General features: G+C 42.9%; 1 protein-coding gene across 2 annotated transcripts in view; it reads left to right on the forward strand.

The window, feature by feature from the left end:
• The first annotated feature begins 455 nt into the window (after window positions 1-455).
• LOC145515662 (uncharacterized) overlaps window positions 456-18,580 on the forward strand; it is a 29,845-nt gene continuing 11,720 nt past the window's right edge. The window contains exons 1-3 of one of the 2 annotated variants that reach the window (XM_081516663.1): window positions 456-1,396; window positions 12,490-12,612; window positions 17,594-17,761. In XM_081516663.1, the coding sequence (XP_081372789.1) occupies window positions 12,505-12,612; window positions 17,594-17,761 (276 nt within the window). In that variant the 5' untranslated portion in view covers window positions 456-1,396; window positions 12,490-12,504. The remainder of the gene's footprint in view (window positions 1,397-12,489; window positions 12,613-17,593; window positions 17,762-18,580) is intronic. The other variant, XM_081516664.1, reaches the window with a different exon arrangement.

Here is an 18,580-nt window from a genome sequence, read left to right on the forward strand (position 1 = left end):
GGCCGCGCCGCCCGGCCCAAGCAAGGCGGGAGCGAGGTCCTCGCAGAGGGCCAGAGGGCCAGGCGGACGCGGAAGGCAGCGTTGGTGTGACTCATACGCGCGTCCCTCCTCCCGACCAACCTGCACAGGGACGGAGCGGGGCCACTCTCTCAAGTTCGCCCTCCCCTGGGCGCCCTGCCTGTTTGCCTCCGAGGGGTAGCGCAGAAAGAAGCCAGAGGAATGTTTGGATACTGTCTACTCCATCTCCTACCACTGGTGTTTTTATTAAAGGTTTTGCTTTGTGGCTTCATCTGGCCTGGTGGGGCTCGGGTTCAGGCATCGTACAAGGCGCGAGGAGCCCCTTTATAACCACAAAGGGGCAGCGGCGCCCGTGGCCGCTGATGCCCGGCCTCTGTCATTAAAGGCCAGAGCCTCAAATGCGCATCCCGGCAGATCCAGTGACATGGCATAATAGCTAAGAACATGCCTGGACTTGACTCTGGCTCTGCCACGTTCTAGCTGTGTGGCGGGACCAGGGCATCACAGAATCTTACTGTAGGGCTGCAGTCAGCAAATGAAAATGTGGGACCTCCAGTTAAGTTTGAATTTCAGTTAAAAGATGGACAATTTTTTTTTTTTAGCTCATGTCCCAGACATGGTTTATCTGAAATTCGATTTTAACTGGGAATCAAATTCAAGTATAATTGTATTTTATCTGGCAACCCTGATTTAAGGTATTGTTGGAGCAGTGCATAAACAGTTCCTAAAATAGTGCCTGGCATATGTAAACATGCAGTGAAGTTTATATAAAATGGCAAAGCTCCTCTAACTACATCACATCCCAGCACATTAGTGTCTGTAGTCATCTGGCTGTGCTATCTGAAATGGTCACCCTTCAGAAAGCCACTCTGTCAAGCAAGTTCAGTTTACATGCCCTCTCCATCCTACCGCCATATTTTCAAAGGGCCAGATTCTCCCTGCTCCCAGGGCTCCTCAAACTCATGTGGAGATTTTGAGGTTCTTAACAGTGTTGGTGTTGTGCCCACTGGACATAGTGGGGGAGGGGGGGTGGGAGATCTGAACCATTATGATGTTGGAGCTAGTGACACTCTTTCTATAGGAAGCTGTGACACAGTCTGTCTCTTCTAGAATTAGGGGCATGATATCTTCTGTGGAGGATAAAGGTGTATGAGCTAGGAGTGAATAAGGAGGGGATGGGAAACCTGTGATGGATGATGTTAGTAAAAATTTACCAACTTGGAGAATGTATATTGAGGGCCATTGAGGTATCTGAGCCACTTAATGAGCCACTGAGCTCATTAAGGTATCTGATATATGTGAGAGAAGACTTCGTTCAGTCTGAGAAACCTAAGGAAAAAAAGGAGACACTGAAGTGGCAGAACCTAGGAGTATACATGTAAGTCTATTTGATTCTCAAGTGTCATTTTTCATCTCTCCTTTTCTCCCTCAATCACAACATGCCCCTTCACTTCTCTCACAATAAAAGCCTCCTGAATTTTACTGTATTTTTTTTCTTTTACATAATCTCTTGAATTTCATTATCTCACTTTATTTTTTAAAGGTTTTCATAGGGAGAAAGAGAGGGGCATTCCTCCTTGAGGCCAAGAGGGGTTAAAGTGAAATGCCTCTCACTGCAAACCTGGTGAAATGGAGTGTTAACCTAGGAATTTTTTTTATTTTTTCCTGCGAGGCTTGCAGGATCTTAGCTCCCCCCACCAAAGATTGAACCCTGGGCCTATGCAGTGAAAGCATCGAGTCCTAACCACTGGACCACCAGGGAATTCCCTAGCCCAGGATTTGGACAGAAGTGTCAGACATGTTCCGTTTTTTCCAGCCAGAGTTCCAAGTCTTAAATTACCAGAGAAAACTTTAGGGAGTCTCTGAGATTGTGGGAACCAACCCTCATTTCTCTTCATATCAGCTTGATGTAGCAGCCCATTCTCTCTCTTCTATATTTGCACTTTCCCTCCTTTATGGCATCCCCCTCCTGACATTTGTTGTTCAGTCGCTAAGTCGTGTCTGACTCTTTGTGACCCCACAGACTGCAGCACACCAGACATCCTTGTCCTTCACCAACTCCAGGAGTCTGCTCAAACTCATGTCCATTGAGTCGATGATGCCATCCAACCATCTCATCCTCTGTTGCCCCCTTCTCCTTCTGCCCTCAATCTTTCCCAGAATTTGGGTCTTTTCCAATGAGTCGGCTCTTCTCATCAGCTGGCCAAAGTATCAGAGCTTCAGCTTCAGCATCAGTCTTTCCAATGAATATTCAGGGTTGATTTCCATTAGGGTTGATTGGTTTGATCTCCTTGCTGTCCAAGGGACTATCAAGAGTCTTCTCCAACACCATTTAACCATGTTTAATTATCTCATTTAAAACAATCCTTTTTTTAAAACAGGGTATAGTTCTTTTCAATGTTGTGTTAGTTTCTTCTGTACAAAGAAGTGAATCAGCTATATGTATACATATATTCTCTCTCTTTGGACTTCCTCATCTCCCCGCCCCCTGCCCCATCCCATCCATCTACACCACCACAGAGCAGTGAGCTGAGCTCCCTGTGCTATACAGCAAGTTCCCACTGTCTGTTTTATACATGGCAGTGTACATACATCAATCCCAATTTCCCAATTTATCCCCCGACTGTCCACATTCTCATGTCCACATATCCATGTCCCTCATGTCCACATATCCATTCCCTACATCTAGGTCTCTATTGCTGCCCTGCAAATTGGTTCATCTGTACCATTTAGGGACCAATCATTTGGTCTTCGGGCTTCCCAAGTGGCCCAGTGGTAAAAGAATCCGCCTGCCAACATAGGAAATGCAGATTTGATCCCTTGGTTGGGAAGATCCTCTGGAGGAGGAAATGGCAATCCACTCCAGTATTCTTGCCTGGGAAATCCCATGGACAGAGGAACCGGTGGGCTACAGTCTATAGGGTTGCAAAGAGTCCAACGTGACTGAGTGACTGATCACGCAGGCATTTGGTCCTCCCATGTATGTCCTAGAGAGACATATGCAGGATTTCGGAAGGTTAAAAGTTTACCGGTGGTAGAAACTGAAGTGAGGTAGTAAGAGAGAGAGAAATGCCTGGAATTGTAGGAATCCCTAAGGCAGTCCTCCTTAGTACTCTAAAGGCAGCCAGGAACTGTTTGCTCTGATCCTCAACAAGTACAGAAATTCAGAGAAAGTATTTCAGGACTTTTATAGCAATTTGACAGGGTAATCATATCTATTGAATTTAATAATGAAAAATCTGGAGTTAAAAAATCTTTCCTTGACCCTATATACTCTTCTACTTCTCTCCCTCTTTCTCGATGTCTCCCCTCCTCCCTCTCTCCCCTTCATCTCCAAACTTTTGAAAAGCTGCACTTAAGTTTCTTACTTTTCATTTACTCCTCAGCTCCCTCCAGTCTGACTTCAAGAATCACTCTTCTGTGATACTGTTCTCATTAAAGATGCCAGTAGCATTTGCCAAATCCACTCTTTGGTTCATCTCACTTGGACCTCTCTGTTACAGTTGAGCTACCTGCATGAACCTCTCCTCCTCTGGTTTCTGGGAGAACATCCTATCTTCCTATAGTTGTTCCTTCTCAGGGTGCTATGCCACAGTTATCTGCTTATCAAGTCCCCTCTCATGCTGCATATTCCTTTGTGGGCACACTCCTCCGGGTGCCTGGCTTCAGCTTTCCCTATAGGTTGATCATTTTCATATTTGTTTTCAATCCAGACCTTTTTTCTGATCTCCAGACCCACATATCCAGTTGTCTTCATTTAGATATTCCATAACCATCTCAACAAATCCAAAATCAAACTGATCTTTCCCCCATACCTGCTCTTACTTCTTTAGTCCATCTGAATGCACCAAATTTCATTCACAGTCAACTCAGAAATCCAGAAACTATTATAGATTTCTCTTTTCCTGACTCTCCCCACCAACTAATTTTCAAGATCCATAGATTCTGTGTGCATGCGTGCTAAGTTCCTTCAGTCGTGTCCGACTCTTTGCGACCCTATGGACCGTAGCCTGCCAGGCTCCTCTGTTCGTGGGATTCTCCTGGCAAGAATACTGGAGTGGGTTGCCTCCAGGAGAGGCAATGCTCTCCTCCAGGGGATCTTCTGACCCAGGGATAGAACCTTCGTCTCTTACATCTCCTGCATTGGCAGGCAGGTTCTTTACCACTAGCGCCATCTGGGAAGCCCATAGTTTCTAACCCCTAAATATCTTATATTGCTCTCATAATTTGATTTTCCTTTCCCACTGCTCTAAATCAGATAATATATTAATAAAATTGTTTTGAAGTGTTTTTCTAACAACTACTCAAGATAAAAATTGAACTCCTGGGACTTCAGTGGTCCAGTGGTTAAGAATCCGCCTGCCAATGTAGGGGACACAGATTTGATCCCTGCTCCAGGAAGATCCCACATGCAATGGAACAACAAAGCCTGCGTGCTGCAACTACTGACCCCGAGCTCTGCAGCCCGTGCTCTGCAACAAGAGAAACCACTGCAGTGAGAAGCCCGCCCACCTCAGTGAAGAGTAGCCTTCACTCACCACAACTAGAGAAAGCCTGGGTGTAGTAAGAAAGACCCAGCAGTCAAAAATGAATAAATTAAAAATTGAACTCCTTAGTTCGGAGCTTACTATTGACTCCCACCCACCTAGTCACTTTTTTTTTTCTATTGCCCTCTTGAACTTTGTGCTGTAAGAATATTTAACTTCTGGGACTTCCTTGGTGGTCCAGTGGTTAAGAACCTGCCTGCCAGTGCAGGCGACATGGGTTCGATCCCTGGTCTGGGAACCAAGATCCCATATGCCATGGGGCAACTAAGTCTGTGGGCCACAACTACTGAGTCCACTCTAGAGCCTGTGCTCTGCAACAACAGAACCCACTGCAATGAGAAGCCCACACACCACAGCTAGAGAGTAGCCCCTGCTCGCCGCAACCAGAAAAAGCCTGGATGCGGCAGTGAAGACCCAGTGCAGCCCCCCAAAATATACAATAAAATAAATTTTAAAAATTAAACAAAAAGAGTAACTTCTATGTAGTTTTGGGCACAAATCATACTTTCAGTGTCTGTGCCCTTCTCTCCTCCTGGAATGCATTATCTGCATGAGCAGCCCCCTCATGCTCCTCTTGTGCTGAGTACCTATGTTTTCCCCCTAGAATCTTCTGTGGCATTGCATGCAGCTTCACGTGTTCCATTACAGCAATTACTGAATTTTAACCACTTAAGTTCCTTGAGGACAGTGACTGCTTTTGATCTTAGGATAACCAGTGGATAGCAAAGTACATGTTATAAAGTAGAATGTCAACAAATAGTTGTTGACTATTTTGGAATTAGTTTTTTTTTTTTTTTGGCTGAGCAGTGCATGGCTTGCGGGATCTTAGTTCCTTGACCAAGGACTGAACCCAGACCACGGCAGTGAAAGCGCCAAGTCCTAATCACGGAACTGCCAGGGAATTCCTTGTTTATAATTTAGATAAGCTGCAGGAAAGTATAAATAATAGAGCCAATACTTATGACCCCACAGCTCAGAATTTCACATCTGAAATTCATTATAGTTTTTTGTGTCATTATCCAGTGTCCAGATGCTTTCATCCAGATATAGAATATTTTAGCATAATATGGTATTTTCAAGGTTCATCCATTTTGTAGCATGTACCAGTACTCTCCTTTTTGTGGATGAAAAAAAGAATTTAATTCATTCACCAGTGATGGACATTTAGATTGTTTATACTTTGGGGCTATTATGAATAATGCTACTGTGAACACTTCTATACAAGTTTTTAAGTGAAGATTTTTTTAAATCTTTTTTTAATTGGAAGAAAATTGCTTAACAGTTGTATTGGTTTCTGTCATACAAAAAGCAAACCAGTCATGAAGATATTTTTAAAAATATTTTTAGAGCACTTTCAGTTTTATAACAAAATTGAGAGGAAATTACAGAGATTTTCCATATATTCCCTGTCTGCACATATGCATTACCTCTCCCTCAGTATCATCACTCACCAGCATGGTACCTTTTTCACCAAGGATGAACCTAGATTATTGATACAGTATAATCATCCAAGTCTATGCCTTATCACTCTTCGTGTGCATCTTACAGGTTTGGGCAAAAGTATATATATAAATATATTTGGCATCACTGACTTGATGGACATGAGTTTGAGCAAGCTCTGGGAGTTGGTGATGGACAGGGAAACCTGGCATGCTGCAGTCCATGGGGTCGCAAAGAGTCAGACATGCCTGAGCGACTAAATTGAACTGATAATCATATATATCCATCACTTAATATCATAGAGTATTTTTTTTTTTAATATTTGTTTATTGGGGCTTCTCTGATAGCTCAGTTGGTAAAGAATCCGCCAGCAATGCAGGAGACCCCAGTTTGATTCCTGGGTCAGGAAGATCCACTGGCGAAGGGATAGGCTACCCACTCTAGTATTCTTGGGTTTCCCGTGTGGCTCACCTGGTAAAGAATCCCCTGCAATGTGAGCAGACCTGGGTTTGATCCCTGGGTTGGGAAGAGAAAAGGATACCCATTCCAGTATTCTAGCCTGGAGAATTCGCACAGAGTCAGATATGACTGAGCAAATTTCACTTTTCACTTTCTTTCATTTATTTACTTGGCTGCTCTGGGGCTTAGCTGTGGGATCTCTAGTTGTGGCACGTGGGATGTAGTTCCCTGATCAGGGATCGAACCTGGGCCCCCTGAATTGGGAGCTCAGAGTCTTAGCCACGGGACTACCAGGGAAGTCCCATCACAGAGTGTTTTTAATGCCGTAAAAATCATCTCTGAGAGACTTCCCTGGTGGTTTAGTGGTTAAGACTTTGCCTTACAATGTAGGGGGTATGGGTTCAATCCCTGCTCAGGGAGCTACGATCCCACATGCCTCGTGGCCGAAACAAAACAAAAAGCCAGAAGAAAAATTCTCTCTGCTCTGCATATTTATCTCTGAATTCATCCCATCCAACTAATTTATCTCTGAATTCATCCCACCTGACAACTAATATTTTTATTGTCTCCATTGTTTTACCTTTCCAAGAATGTCATATAGTTGGAATTATACAGTATGTCACCTTTTTCAGATTGGCTTCCTTCACTTAACAATAAGCATTTAATATTCCTCTCATGTCTTAATAGCTCACTTCTTTTTAGAACTGAATAATATTCCATTGTCTAGAGGTAATGTAATTTATTTATTCACTTATCTATCAAGGATGGCCTTCCAAGTTTTGACAATTTGATTCTAATTTCTCCACATCCTTGCCAACACCTGTTATTTTCCATTTTTTAAAATTACAGCCATTGTAGTGGATATTTGGTGGTATCTTGTTTTGATTTGCATTTCTTTAAAGACTCATGATGTCGAGCATCTTTTCTAGTGGGTATTAGCCATTTGCATTTCTTGTTTGGGGAAATGTCATTTCAAATCCTTAGCCTATTTTAAATTTGGATTATTTGTCTTTTTATTCAATTCTAACTGTTCTTTATATATTCTAGATATTATACCCTCACTGTATAGATGACTTGCAATATTTCCTCCTGTTCTGTGGGTTGTCTTTTTATTTTTTTGATAGTGTCCTGTCCATTGAGTCAGTGATGCCATCCAACCATCTCATCCTCTGTCATCCCCTTCTCCTTCTGCCCTCAGTCTTTCCCAGCATTTGGGTCTTTTCCAGTGAGTCGGCTCTTCGCATCAGGTAGCCAAAGTACTGGAGCTTCACCTCTAGCATCAGTTCTTCCAGTGAACATTGACAGGGTTGATTTTCTTTAGGATTGACTGGTTTGATCTCCTTGCTGTCCAAGGGATTTTCATGAGTCTTCTCCAACACTACAGTTCAAAAGCATCAATTCTTCAGCACTCAGCCTTCTTTATGGTCTAACTCTCACATCCATACATGACTACTGGAAAAACCATAGCTTTGACTATATGGACCTTTGTCGGCAAAGTGATGTTTCTTTTTAATATGCTGTCGAGGTTGGTCATTGCTTTTCTTTGAAGGAGCAAGCCTCCCTTCCATTAGGAAGCTCGCACAAGCCTCTTATCCTCATCCATCAGAGATCAAGCAGAAGAAGCAAGTACTACAATCCCACAGCCTCCAGAATGAAAACCACAACCACAGAAAGCTAACCAAAATGATCACATGGATCACAATGAAGCTATAGGCTATTCTGTGCAGGGCCACCAAAGACGGACGGGTCATGGTGGAGAATTCTGACAAAATGTGGTCCACTGGAAAAGGGAATTAAAGCTTAACATTAAACAACGTTAAAGCTTACTTCAAAATAAAAGCCTACTTCTTGGGAGTTGCCTGGTGGCCTAGTGGTTAAGATTTCAGGCTTCCACTGCTGTGGCCGGGGTTCAATCCCTGGTCACACATGCATGCATGCTTGTTAAGTTGCTTCAGTCATTTCTGGCTCTTTGAGAACCCATGGACTGTAGCCCACCAGGCTCCTCTGTCTGTGGGATTCTCCAGGCAAGAATGCTTGAGTGGGTTGCAGTGCCCTCCTCCAGGAGACCTTTCCAACCCTGGGATCAAACCCGAGTCTCTTACGTCTCCTGCATTGCAGGTGGATTCTTTACCACTGAACCACCAGGAAAACCCCAACAGCACAGCCAAAACAAACAAAACCAAAACTGAAACTAAAGCTCCCTTCTTGTCTCCCATCATAAACATGACTTTTATAAAGGACTGAGCAGCCCTCCTTCCTCTGTTTCCCAGTTTCTTGCAGCCGTAGTTACAAGTAGGAGGACCCTAATGAGACCCTCACCTTTGGGAAATGTAATTTTCCTCATATTTTTTACATCTGCCTCAGCTTGTCCCTCTTTATGCTTAAATGTTCCTCCATAGTTTCTATTATTATTTTTTAAATTAATTGATTATTTATTTTTGGCTGCCCTGGATCTTGTTTTTTTCCTCAGGCTTTTTCTAGTTGCAGTGAGGGGGGCTGCTCTCTAGTTGCAGTGTGTGGGCTTCTCAATGCAGTGGCTTCTCTTCTGCAGGGCATAGGCTCTAGGGCATGTGGGCTCAGTAGCTGTGGTGCACAGGCTTCGTTGCTTTATGGCATGTGAGATCTTCCAGGATCAGGGGTCGAACCCCTATCCACTATGTTGGCAGGCGGATTCTTTACCACTAGGGGAGCCCTCTTTTTTTTTTTCATAGTTTCTTGTTTCCAGTTCCTATTTCATAATTGCCCCCAATTTCAGCTGCTTTTTTCAGTCCTTACATGTAACTTATCCTCTTCCAATTATACTCATCTCCTGGTTTTGCTGAATGTGGAGTTTGCAAAGATCTTTTCATTCTTTTTCTTGTTTTTAGACGATTTTCAGAATGGAAGACCATGGTACTTTAAAGCTTCTATGCTTTTAAATATTAGATTTGCTTCTTACTGCTGCTGCTGCTGCTAAGTTGCTTCAGTCGTGTCCGACTCTCTGTGACCCCATAGACGGCAGCCCACCAGGCTCCGCCGTCCCTGGGATTCTCCAGGCAAGAATACTGGAGTGGGTTGCCATTTCCTTCTCCAGTGCATGAAAGGGAAAAGTGAAAGTGAAGTCGCTCAGTCGTGTCCGACTCTTAGCGACCCCATGGGCTGTAACCTACTAGGCTCCTCCATCCATGTGATTTTCCAGGCGAGAGTACTGGAGTGGGGTGCGATTGCCTTCTCCACAGCATACAACTATAATTTATTCATTTAAAAAAATCTAATCTGAAAGTTTGTCTTTTAAAAAAATTATTTATTTTTAATTGGAGGATAGTTGCCTTACCATGTTGTGTTGATTTCTGCTATATATCAAAATGAATCAGCCATAGGTATACATATGTCCCCTCCCTCTTGAACCTCCCTCCCACCTTCCAGTCCATTCCACCCTGCTAGATTGTCACAGAGCATGGGGTTGAGTTCTCTGTGTCATACAGCAAAAAAAAAAGAACTCTGTTTTACATATGATAATGTAAAGGTTTCAATGCTACTCTCTCCATTCATCCCACCCTCTCCTTCCCCCCACTGTGTCCACAAGTCTGTTCTCCATGTCTCTACTCCATTTTTCTAGATTCCATATATATATGCATTAATATACAATATTTGTTTGAAAATTTGTCTTTTACCTAAAGAGTTTAGTCTGTACTTATTATGATAATAACATATTTAGATTTGTTTCTATCACCTTATTTCTATTTACATGACCTCTTTTTTCCTTCTTATGTTTTCTCTTATATTTCCTCTGTTGGATTGATTTATATTTCTTTTATTTCCTATCCCCTTCCCCCTGGTTAAATCATAAATTCCTATCCCCATACCCCCTCAGGCTTTCTCTATTTGCTTCTTTACTTTTGGTGATTTCCTTAGATTTTTTAACATACACCTATAACATAATATTAAATATGGCTTTCAATGTTCTGGGAATTTCATTCGAGAACATCAGATGTCAGATAACCTATGCAGAGCATGCCAAGACCTTGTAAAGGAGATTTTTGTTACTCCTGTAGCTCAGTACCCTCTCAGGTGCTGATTTTAAATAATTTCGTTAGAAAGAATTATTCATATGCTCTGTGGTATTTCTCCTTCCTTCTCTTCTTTGGGAGATATGTGTCAGAGAATTATTTGGAGAGCTTGATGACACCCGTTCAGTTATCTCCTGAATTGGGAGGTGTGTAGGTTCTCAACTCATGCATGGAAAAAAGATTTAAAGGTGTGTAAGCTTTCATGAAGCTGGTCACAAGCCAGCTCTGTCTGTGGAAGTATCACTCTCCAAGGTAATGGAGGAGTCTCAGTTCTGGGTCCCTAGCTCTCTTTTCTATTTATTTATCTATTTAGTTTTGTCTGTGCTGGGTCTTTGTTGCTGCACACTGGCTTTCTCTAATCATGGCGAAGGGAGGCTACTCTTCACTGAGGCGTGCAGGCTTCTCATTGCGGTGATTTCTCTTATTGCAGAGCACGGGCTCTAGGCACACGGGCGTCAGTAGTTGCATCTTGTGGGCTTAGTTGTGGGATCTTCCTGAACCAGGGATCGAACCTGTGTCCCCTACATTAGGCAGGCAGATTCTTAACCACTGGACCACCAGCGAAGCCCCGGGTCCCTCTCTTTCATGGCCCAAGTCCTCTCTCCTCTCTTAGCCAAGGCAGTACTACCCTAATTCCCAGCCATTAGGGTCAGCTTGAGGCTCTGAAAACTACACCTCTTCAGGATTATCACAGAAGCAGTTTGCACTTATTGCTGTGTCTTTCTCCCTAACCCTTTCTTCATTTCTGGCTCCTGGAATTAAGCTACTTGTTATTCTACCCAGAATCTCTAAGGAGTTTGTAGTGGGAGGCTTTCAGCTTATTTTAGTCTGGCGTCTTGTTCAATGTCTGCCTTCTGTGTTAGATAATAAACTCCATGCAGGCAGATAAACATTCTTGTTCACTGCTTTGTCTCTAGCTCTCAGCACAGAGCCTGGCATATAATGAACGCTGAGTGAATCTATGTTGAACAGATGAGTGACTTTCACTTACATGAAGGCTTCAGTTGTGATGAGGATAGACACGGTTGTGTCTACAAAATTATGTCTTAAGAAATGAGCATGCCAACGAAGAGAGTTACAGGAGGGCCGGAAAGCCGGGCTCCTGTGTTGTTTTACTTATGCTACAACTGACTCACCTAAGCTCACCTAACAGCTTGCTTTTACTATATTTTTTTCCTATTGTAGATTTCATAAAAACCCCTACTTCATTCCTATCTTTTTTTTTAGAGACCATATTTAGGTATAATTTGCATGCACTAAAGTATACCCATTTAAGTGTACGTTTCGGTGAGTTTTGACAAATTTATATACCCATGTGACAACTACCAAAGTCATGATATAGAACATTTCCATCACTGCAAGATGTTCCCTTTTACCCTTGCCTAGGCAATCCCCCAAATTCTTAGCCCCAAGTAGCCACTCACTTGCTCTCTGTCCCTATAGATTCAATGATTCCTTTCTAGAATTTCACATAATAGATGGAATCAAATAGTATATGTTCTATAATGTTTTTGGGATTCATCCATGTTGCAAGTATCAGTAGTTCACTCTGACCCCTATTTTTTGGGGGGGGGGCTTCACTGGGTCTTCGCTGCTGCACTCAGGCTTTCTCTAGTTGAAGCAAGCAGGGGCTATGCTTCCTTGCGGTGTGCGGGCTTTTCATTGCAGCAGCTTCTCATTGCAGAGCGTGGGCTCAATAGTTATGGCGCATGGGCTTTGTTGCTCCTCGGCATGTGAAATCTTCTTGGAGCACGGATGGAATCCATGTCCCTTGCATTGGCAGGCAGATTCTTATCCACTGTACCACCAGGGAAGTCCTGGCCCCTATCTTTCTGAGATAAGAGCGTCTCCTGTTTCTAAAGGACTACTTTTGCTTCTCCCCTTCTCTAAGTTTCCCTGTTGCTCTTCCCTCTCTCAATTTCCTTATTTTCCAGTCTCACATCAGACATTGTAATTCAGTCATTTTGCTTCCACAGATTCTATAATCCAAGATGTCTTTTAAGTGCTGGGATATCACGAGAACATCAACATCACCCAGACTTATTCCTAAGTGGAAGGACTTGAAACCCCTCTTAAAGGATATCCTGAAGGATAAACAGGTAAAGTGTGTGAGAGGTATGCACATGGTCTTGGACTAATTATCTATCCTTGCCAGGGCAGCCTGTGGCATGAGCAACATGTGAGTCACTTTGGAAGGGCCCTCTCATAGCCCTAAACAACTCCCAAGTCTAGATTAATATGATAACGTTAGTTATAATTAGAACATGTTCTGCAAAAACAAAATGAAAACCAGAAAATGGCCTTAAATGGATTAAACAAGAAGGAGGCATCTTTGTCTTACATGGTGTCAAAGAACCATGTTCCTTTTTACTCTTTTTTTTTACCTCTTTAGTATTCAGCTTACTATCATAAGGGTACAAGATAGTTCACACTTCCAGCTTTAAATTAAAAGTAGGTAGAAGAGAGAAGGTCAAAGAACACAGGGTTGTGCCAGCCTTGAAGTACCATGGTGCCACTCTGTTGTCATTGTTGTTCAGTTGCTAAGCCATGTCTGACTCTTTGTGACCCCGTGGACTGTGTAGCACACCAGACTTCCCTGTCCTTCACTATCTCCTGGAGTTTGCTCTAACTCATGTCCATTGAGTCAGTGATGCTATCTTACATGTCATCCTCTGTCGCCCACTTCTCCTTTTGCCTTCAATCTTTCCCAGAATCAGGGTCTTTTCCAATGAGTCAGCTCTTCACATCAGGGGGCCGAAGTATTAAAACTTCAGCATCAGTACCACGCTCTGGAATTTCTGGGTCCATGATCACCTTAATCAAGTTCCAAGTTTTATTGGGATGGAAGGAGAAGGAAGAGCAAGGAATGGGGATTGACAGAGTAGGTAACAGTAGTGCCAGGTACAGATACAATGCCTGGGCTTAAGATATCCTTTTGTTTTAGAGCTCCTCTGTAGATGAGCATCGATAGTGCTGAATGAGTGAGTGAATTATTTGTACATGAAGTCTGGAAAGGAGGAGAGGAATGGTGATTAACTAAGCAATAAAGGGTGTGTAAATGAGGTTTCTGGTTCAATCAAGAGGTAAGATCATGATCAGATACCATGATCCTCTCAACTCTGTGGTTGTCCCTGAATCATGCTTGAAGTTCTCCAGCTCTCTGTATTCTCTCAGAACATACAAAGATCTGACAGAATTTTCTGAGAATTTTAGGCAGAACAGAGATTCTGAGTTGTGGATAATGGCTTCAGCACAGTTTCAAAGCCTCTGTGGATGTAGGCAGCCAGCATGATAGGCATTTTGAGTAAAGAAGTATTAATACTTGGAGTACAAAATGAAGCAGGGCAAAGGCTAACAGAGTTTTCCCAAGAGAATGCACTGGTCATAGCAAACACCCTCTTCCAACACAAGAGTTGACTCTACCCATGGACTTCACCAGACGGTCAATACTGAAATCAGATTGATTATATTCTTTGCACCCAAAGATGGAGAAGCTGTATTCAGTCAGCAAAAACAAAACTGGGAGCAGACTGTGGCTCAGATCATGAACTCCTCATTGCAAAATTCAGACTTAAATTGAAGTAAGTAGGGAAAACCACTAGATCATTCAGGTATGACCTAAATCAAATCCCTTACGATTATACAGTGGAAGTGACAAATAGATTCAAGGGATTAGATCTGATAGAGTACCTGAAGAACTATGGACAGGGGTTCGTGACACTGTACCATACCCAAGAAAAAGAAATGCAAAAAGGCAAAATGGTTGTCTGAGGAGGCCTTAAAAATAGCTGAGAAAAGAAGAGAAGCTGAAGGCAAAGAGAAAAGGAAAGATATACCCATCCGAATGCAGAGTTCCAAAGAATAGCAAGAAGAGGTAAGAAAGCCTTCTCAGTGATCAATGCAAAGAAATAGAGGGAAACAATTGAGAAGGACTAGAGATCTCTTCAAGAAAATTAGAGATACCAACGGAATATTTCATGCAAATTTGGGCACAATAAAGGACAGAAACAGTATGGACCTAACAGAAGCAGAAGATATTAAGAGCAGGTGGCAAGGATACACAGAAGAACTATACCAAAAAAAGATCTTAATGACCCAGATAACCATGATGGTGTGATCACTCACCTAGAGCCAGACATCCTGGAATGCGAAGTCAAGTGGGACTTAGGAAGCATCATTATGAACAAAGCTAGTGGAGATGATGGAATTCCAGCTGAGCTATTTCAAACCCTAAAAGATGATGCTGTTAAAGTGCTGCACTCAATATGCCAGCAAATTTGGAAAACTCAGCAGTGGCCACAGGACTGGAAAAGGTCAGTTTTCATTCCAATCCCAAAGAAAGGCAATGCCAAAGAATGTTCAAACTACCACACAATTGCACTCATTTCACACACTAGTAAAGTAATGCTCAAAATTCTCCAAGCCAGGCTTCAACAGTACATGAACTGAAAACTTCCAGATGTTCAGGCTGGATTTAGAAAAGGCAGAGGAACCAGAGATCAAATTGCCAACATCCGATGGATTATAGAAAAAGCAAGAGAGTTCCAGAAAAATATCTACTTCTGCTTTATTGACTATGCCAAAACCTTTGACTGTGTGGATCACAAGAAACTGTGAAAAATTCTGAAAGAGATGGGAATACCAGACCCCCTTCCCTACCTCCTGAGAAATCTGTATGCAGTCAAGAAGCAACAGTTAGAACTGGACATGGAACAACAGACTGGTTTTAAATTGGGAAAGGAGTATGTCAAGGCTGTGTACTGTCACCCTGCTTATTTAACGTATATGCACAGTACATCATGAGAAATGCTGGGCTGGATGAAGCACAAGCTGGAATCAAGATTGCTGGGAGAAATATCAATAACCTCAGATATGCAGATGACACCACCCTTATGGCAGAAAGTGAAGAGGCACTAAAGAGCCTCTTGATGAAAGTGAAAGAGGAGAGTGAAAAAGCTGGCTTATAGCTCAACGTTCAGAAAACTAAGATCATGGCATCTGGTCCCATCACTTCATGGCAAATAGATGGGGAAACGTGGAAACGGTGAGAGACTTTCTTTTCTTGGGCTCCAAAATCACTGCAGATGGTGACTGCATCCATGAAATTAAAAGATGCTTGCTCCTTGAAAGAAAAGCTGTGACCAACCTAGACAGGATATTAAAAAGCAGAGACATTACTTTGCCAAGAAAAGTCCATCTAGTCAAAACTATGGTTTTTCCAGTAGTCATGTATGGATGTGAGAATTGGACCATAAAGAAAGCTGAGTGCTGAAGAACTGATGCTTTTGAACTGTGGTGTTGGAGAAGACTCTTAAGAGTCTTGGATTGCAAGGAGATCCAACCAGTCCATCCTAAAGGAAATCAGTCCTGAATATTCATTGGAAGGACTGATGCTGAAGCTGAAACTCCAATACTTTGGCCACCTAATGCGAAGAACTGACTCATTGGAAAAGACCCTGATGCTGGGATAGATTGAAGGCAGGAGGAGAAGGGGATGACAGAGGATGAGATGGTTGGATGGCATCACCAACTCGATGGACATGAGTTTGAGCAAGCTCCAGGAGTTGGTGATGGACAGGGAAGCCGCTGCAGTCCATGGAGTCGCAGAGTCAGACATGACTGAGTGAGCTGAATTGAACTGAACTTGAATATTTCACTTGCCAGCCTAGGTGGTCATAGTTCACATTCTAATGCAGAGAGACTTGGAGAGTTAGATTCATGGAGGATTGTTCAAGAGGCAGCAGCATGAGTGTCTGCTGAGAAGAGAGACTTCCAAAGTAAACTTCATGAGCCTCAGCTTTGGTTAGTTAGAATGACGAGTTCATATATGCTTGCTATAAGGATATCCTTATATAAATAAGGATATATATCCTAGGAAGATGCTACAGTCACTAGAAGGTAGTGTGTATTGTACTATGTAACATGTTGAAAAGAAACAAATTTCTCTTAAGAGATGCATGTGTGTGAAGTGTGTGCGCACATGTGCACACACACACTCCACTGGGTCAGAATTCAGAATATTAGAGCTGAAGCACAGCTAACTCTGTGTTGTCAACAACATGTTTTCCATGGATGCACGTGAGAATAGTGAAGGAGGTGCATGCCACAGGGTCTAGTTGTCACACACGGTGGGCATTCCACATGTGTGAAGCATGAGTTTCCCAGAGGCTACATATCATGTCTGTGATTGTGACAGGAGTGGTCATTTGGGTGCAGGCAGGAACTTTAAAGTTTTGGTCCAACTGTGACAGGGAGAGATATTTGCCAAGGTTGAGTTCCTTTGTCATACTCATATAGGATTATATTTCTTTTGAAGACTTTGTTTTGTATAGTCATTTGTTAGAAGGCTCAGTAGTAAACAATCTGCCTGCCAATTCAGGAGACACGAGTTCGATCCCTGGGTCAGGAAGATCCCCTGGAGGAGGAAATGACACCCCACTTCAGTATTCTTGCCAGGAAAATCCCATGGACAGAGGAGCTGGGTGGGCTACAGTCCATGGGGTCGCAATGAGTAGGACACAACTGAGCAACTGAGCATACATACATACATACATATAGTCATGTGTTAGTTGTTTGCTTAGCATCTGTTCCACTGGACTCTTATCTTTTAAGAGCTTAGCCCATATCTCTTTTGCTCAGCATCATATTCCCACTGTCTGTCACAAAACATACCACCAGCCTTTCTCAAAGGTGGTACCTCAACTGACCCATAGGACACAGACAATGATTTGAGGGGCTATTTTCTCAGTTCTCTTAAGGATGGTACATAACTAGTAGCTTTCCAGATGCATAGGGAAGAATTAATACCCATTATATAGCATAGATATGTTGGGGTATTGGGGCTTACTTCTCTTACAGAACTTTGGTGAGAAAGGCTGGCAGATACTTTGATGAATTAGGATGCATTCCGAGGGTGAGGGAAGAGAGGATAGCTCCCCCAATTGTGCTTTCTAGAAGTAGGGTGAATAAATGTTGGTTAGCAAAAGAATAGATTTCTACTAATCCCTCAATAAATATTCATTAAATGAATGAACATATGGGGATTCAACCCTCTTAGCTCAGGTCACTCCTCTCTCTCAGGTTGATGAAAAAACAGAGGGTGATGTGAATATGCTGAGTGACTGGGCTGAGATTCTATGCCAAGAGTCTCACCATCCTGACAGCAAGCCTTTCATCTGCTTCTACTCCATTGATGACAACTATTTTGTCTCCTTAAACTGGGTGGAGCTGTATTCAAAACAATTGCAGGTAAAGTTACCTCATCCTTTTTCCCCTCATTCTTTTTTTTTAAATTGTATTTATTTATTTGGCTGTGCTGGGTCTTTGTTGCTGGGCTCAGCCTTTCTCCAGTTGTGATGAATGGGGGCTACTCTCTAGTTGCAGTGAGCGGCTTTCTCACTGAAGTGGCTTCTTTTGTCACGGAGCATGCACCCTAGGGCACGCACGTTTCAGCAGTCACGCTGCATAGGCTCACTATTTGTGGCTTGTGGGCTCTATAGCACAGACTCAGTATTTGTGGCATACAGGCTTGGCTGCCCCACGGCATGTGAATATTCCCAGGCCATGGAATGAACCTGTGTCCCCTACACTGGCAGGCAAATTCTTAATCTCTGGACCACCAGGGAAGTCCCCTACCTCGTTCTTAATCCACTTTACATGCATCATACTTAAACTGCCCTCACCTCAGGATGCTGAGGGTAATTCTAAGCTAGCTCATTGTAATACCCATCTCCATACCCCAATCTGACCTGGATTCAGTGATCCTTCTTCCCTTCTAGTCATCAGGTTGACAGAACTCATATTCCCCATAAAGTAGGCTAAAGGCCAAGGAAAGAGCCTTAAGCATAGTGCTTCTATCACACACCTGACTCCTAGCATCAGGAAACTCCCAAAGTCAAGCTATTCAGTCTTTCCTTAGACCCACAAGAGGGAAAAGGGATCTAAACATTCAACCCTTTTCTACCCCTCATTTAAAATGTTTATTTATTCAGCTGTACTGGGTCTTAGTTGCAGCATGTGGGATCTTGGATCTTTGCTGTGGCATGTGGGATCTGGTTCCCTGACCAG

The sequence above is a fragment of the Giraffa tippelskirchi genome, chromosome 7 (genome assembly GCF_054371585.1).
Source record: "Giraffa tippelskirchi isolate mGirTip1 chromosome 7, T2T-mGirTip1v1.2.pri, whole genome shotgun sequence".
NCBI classification, from domain to species: Eukaryota; Metazoa; Chordata; class Mammalia; order Artiodactyla; family Giraffidae; genus Giraffa; species Giraffa tippelskirchi.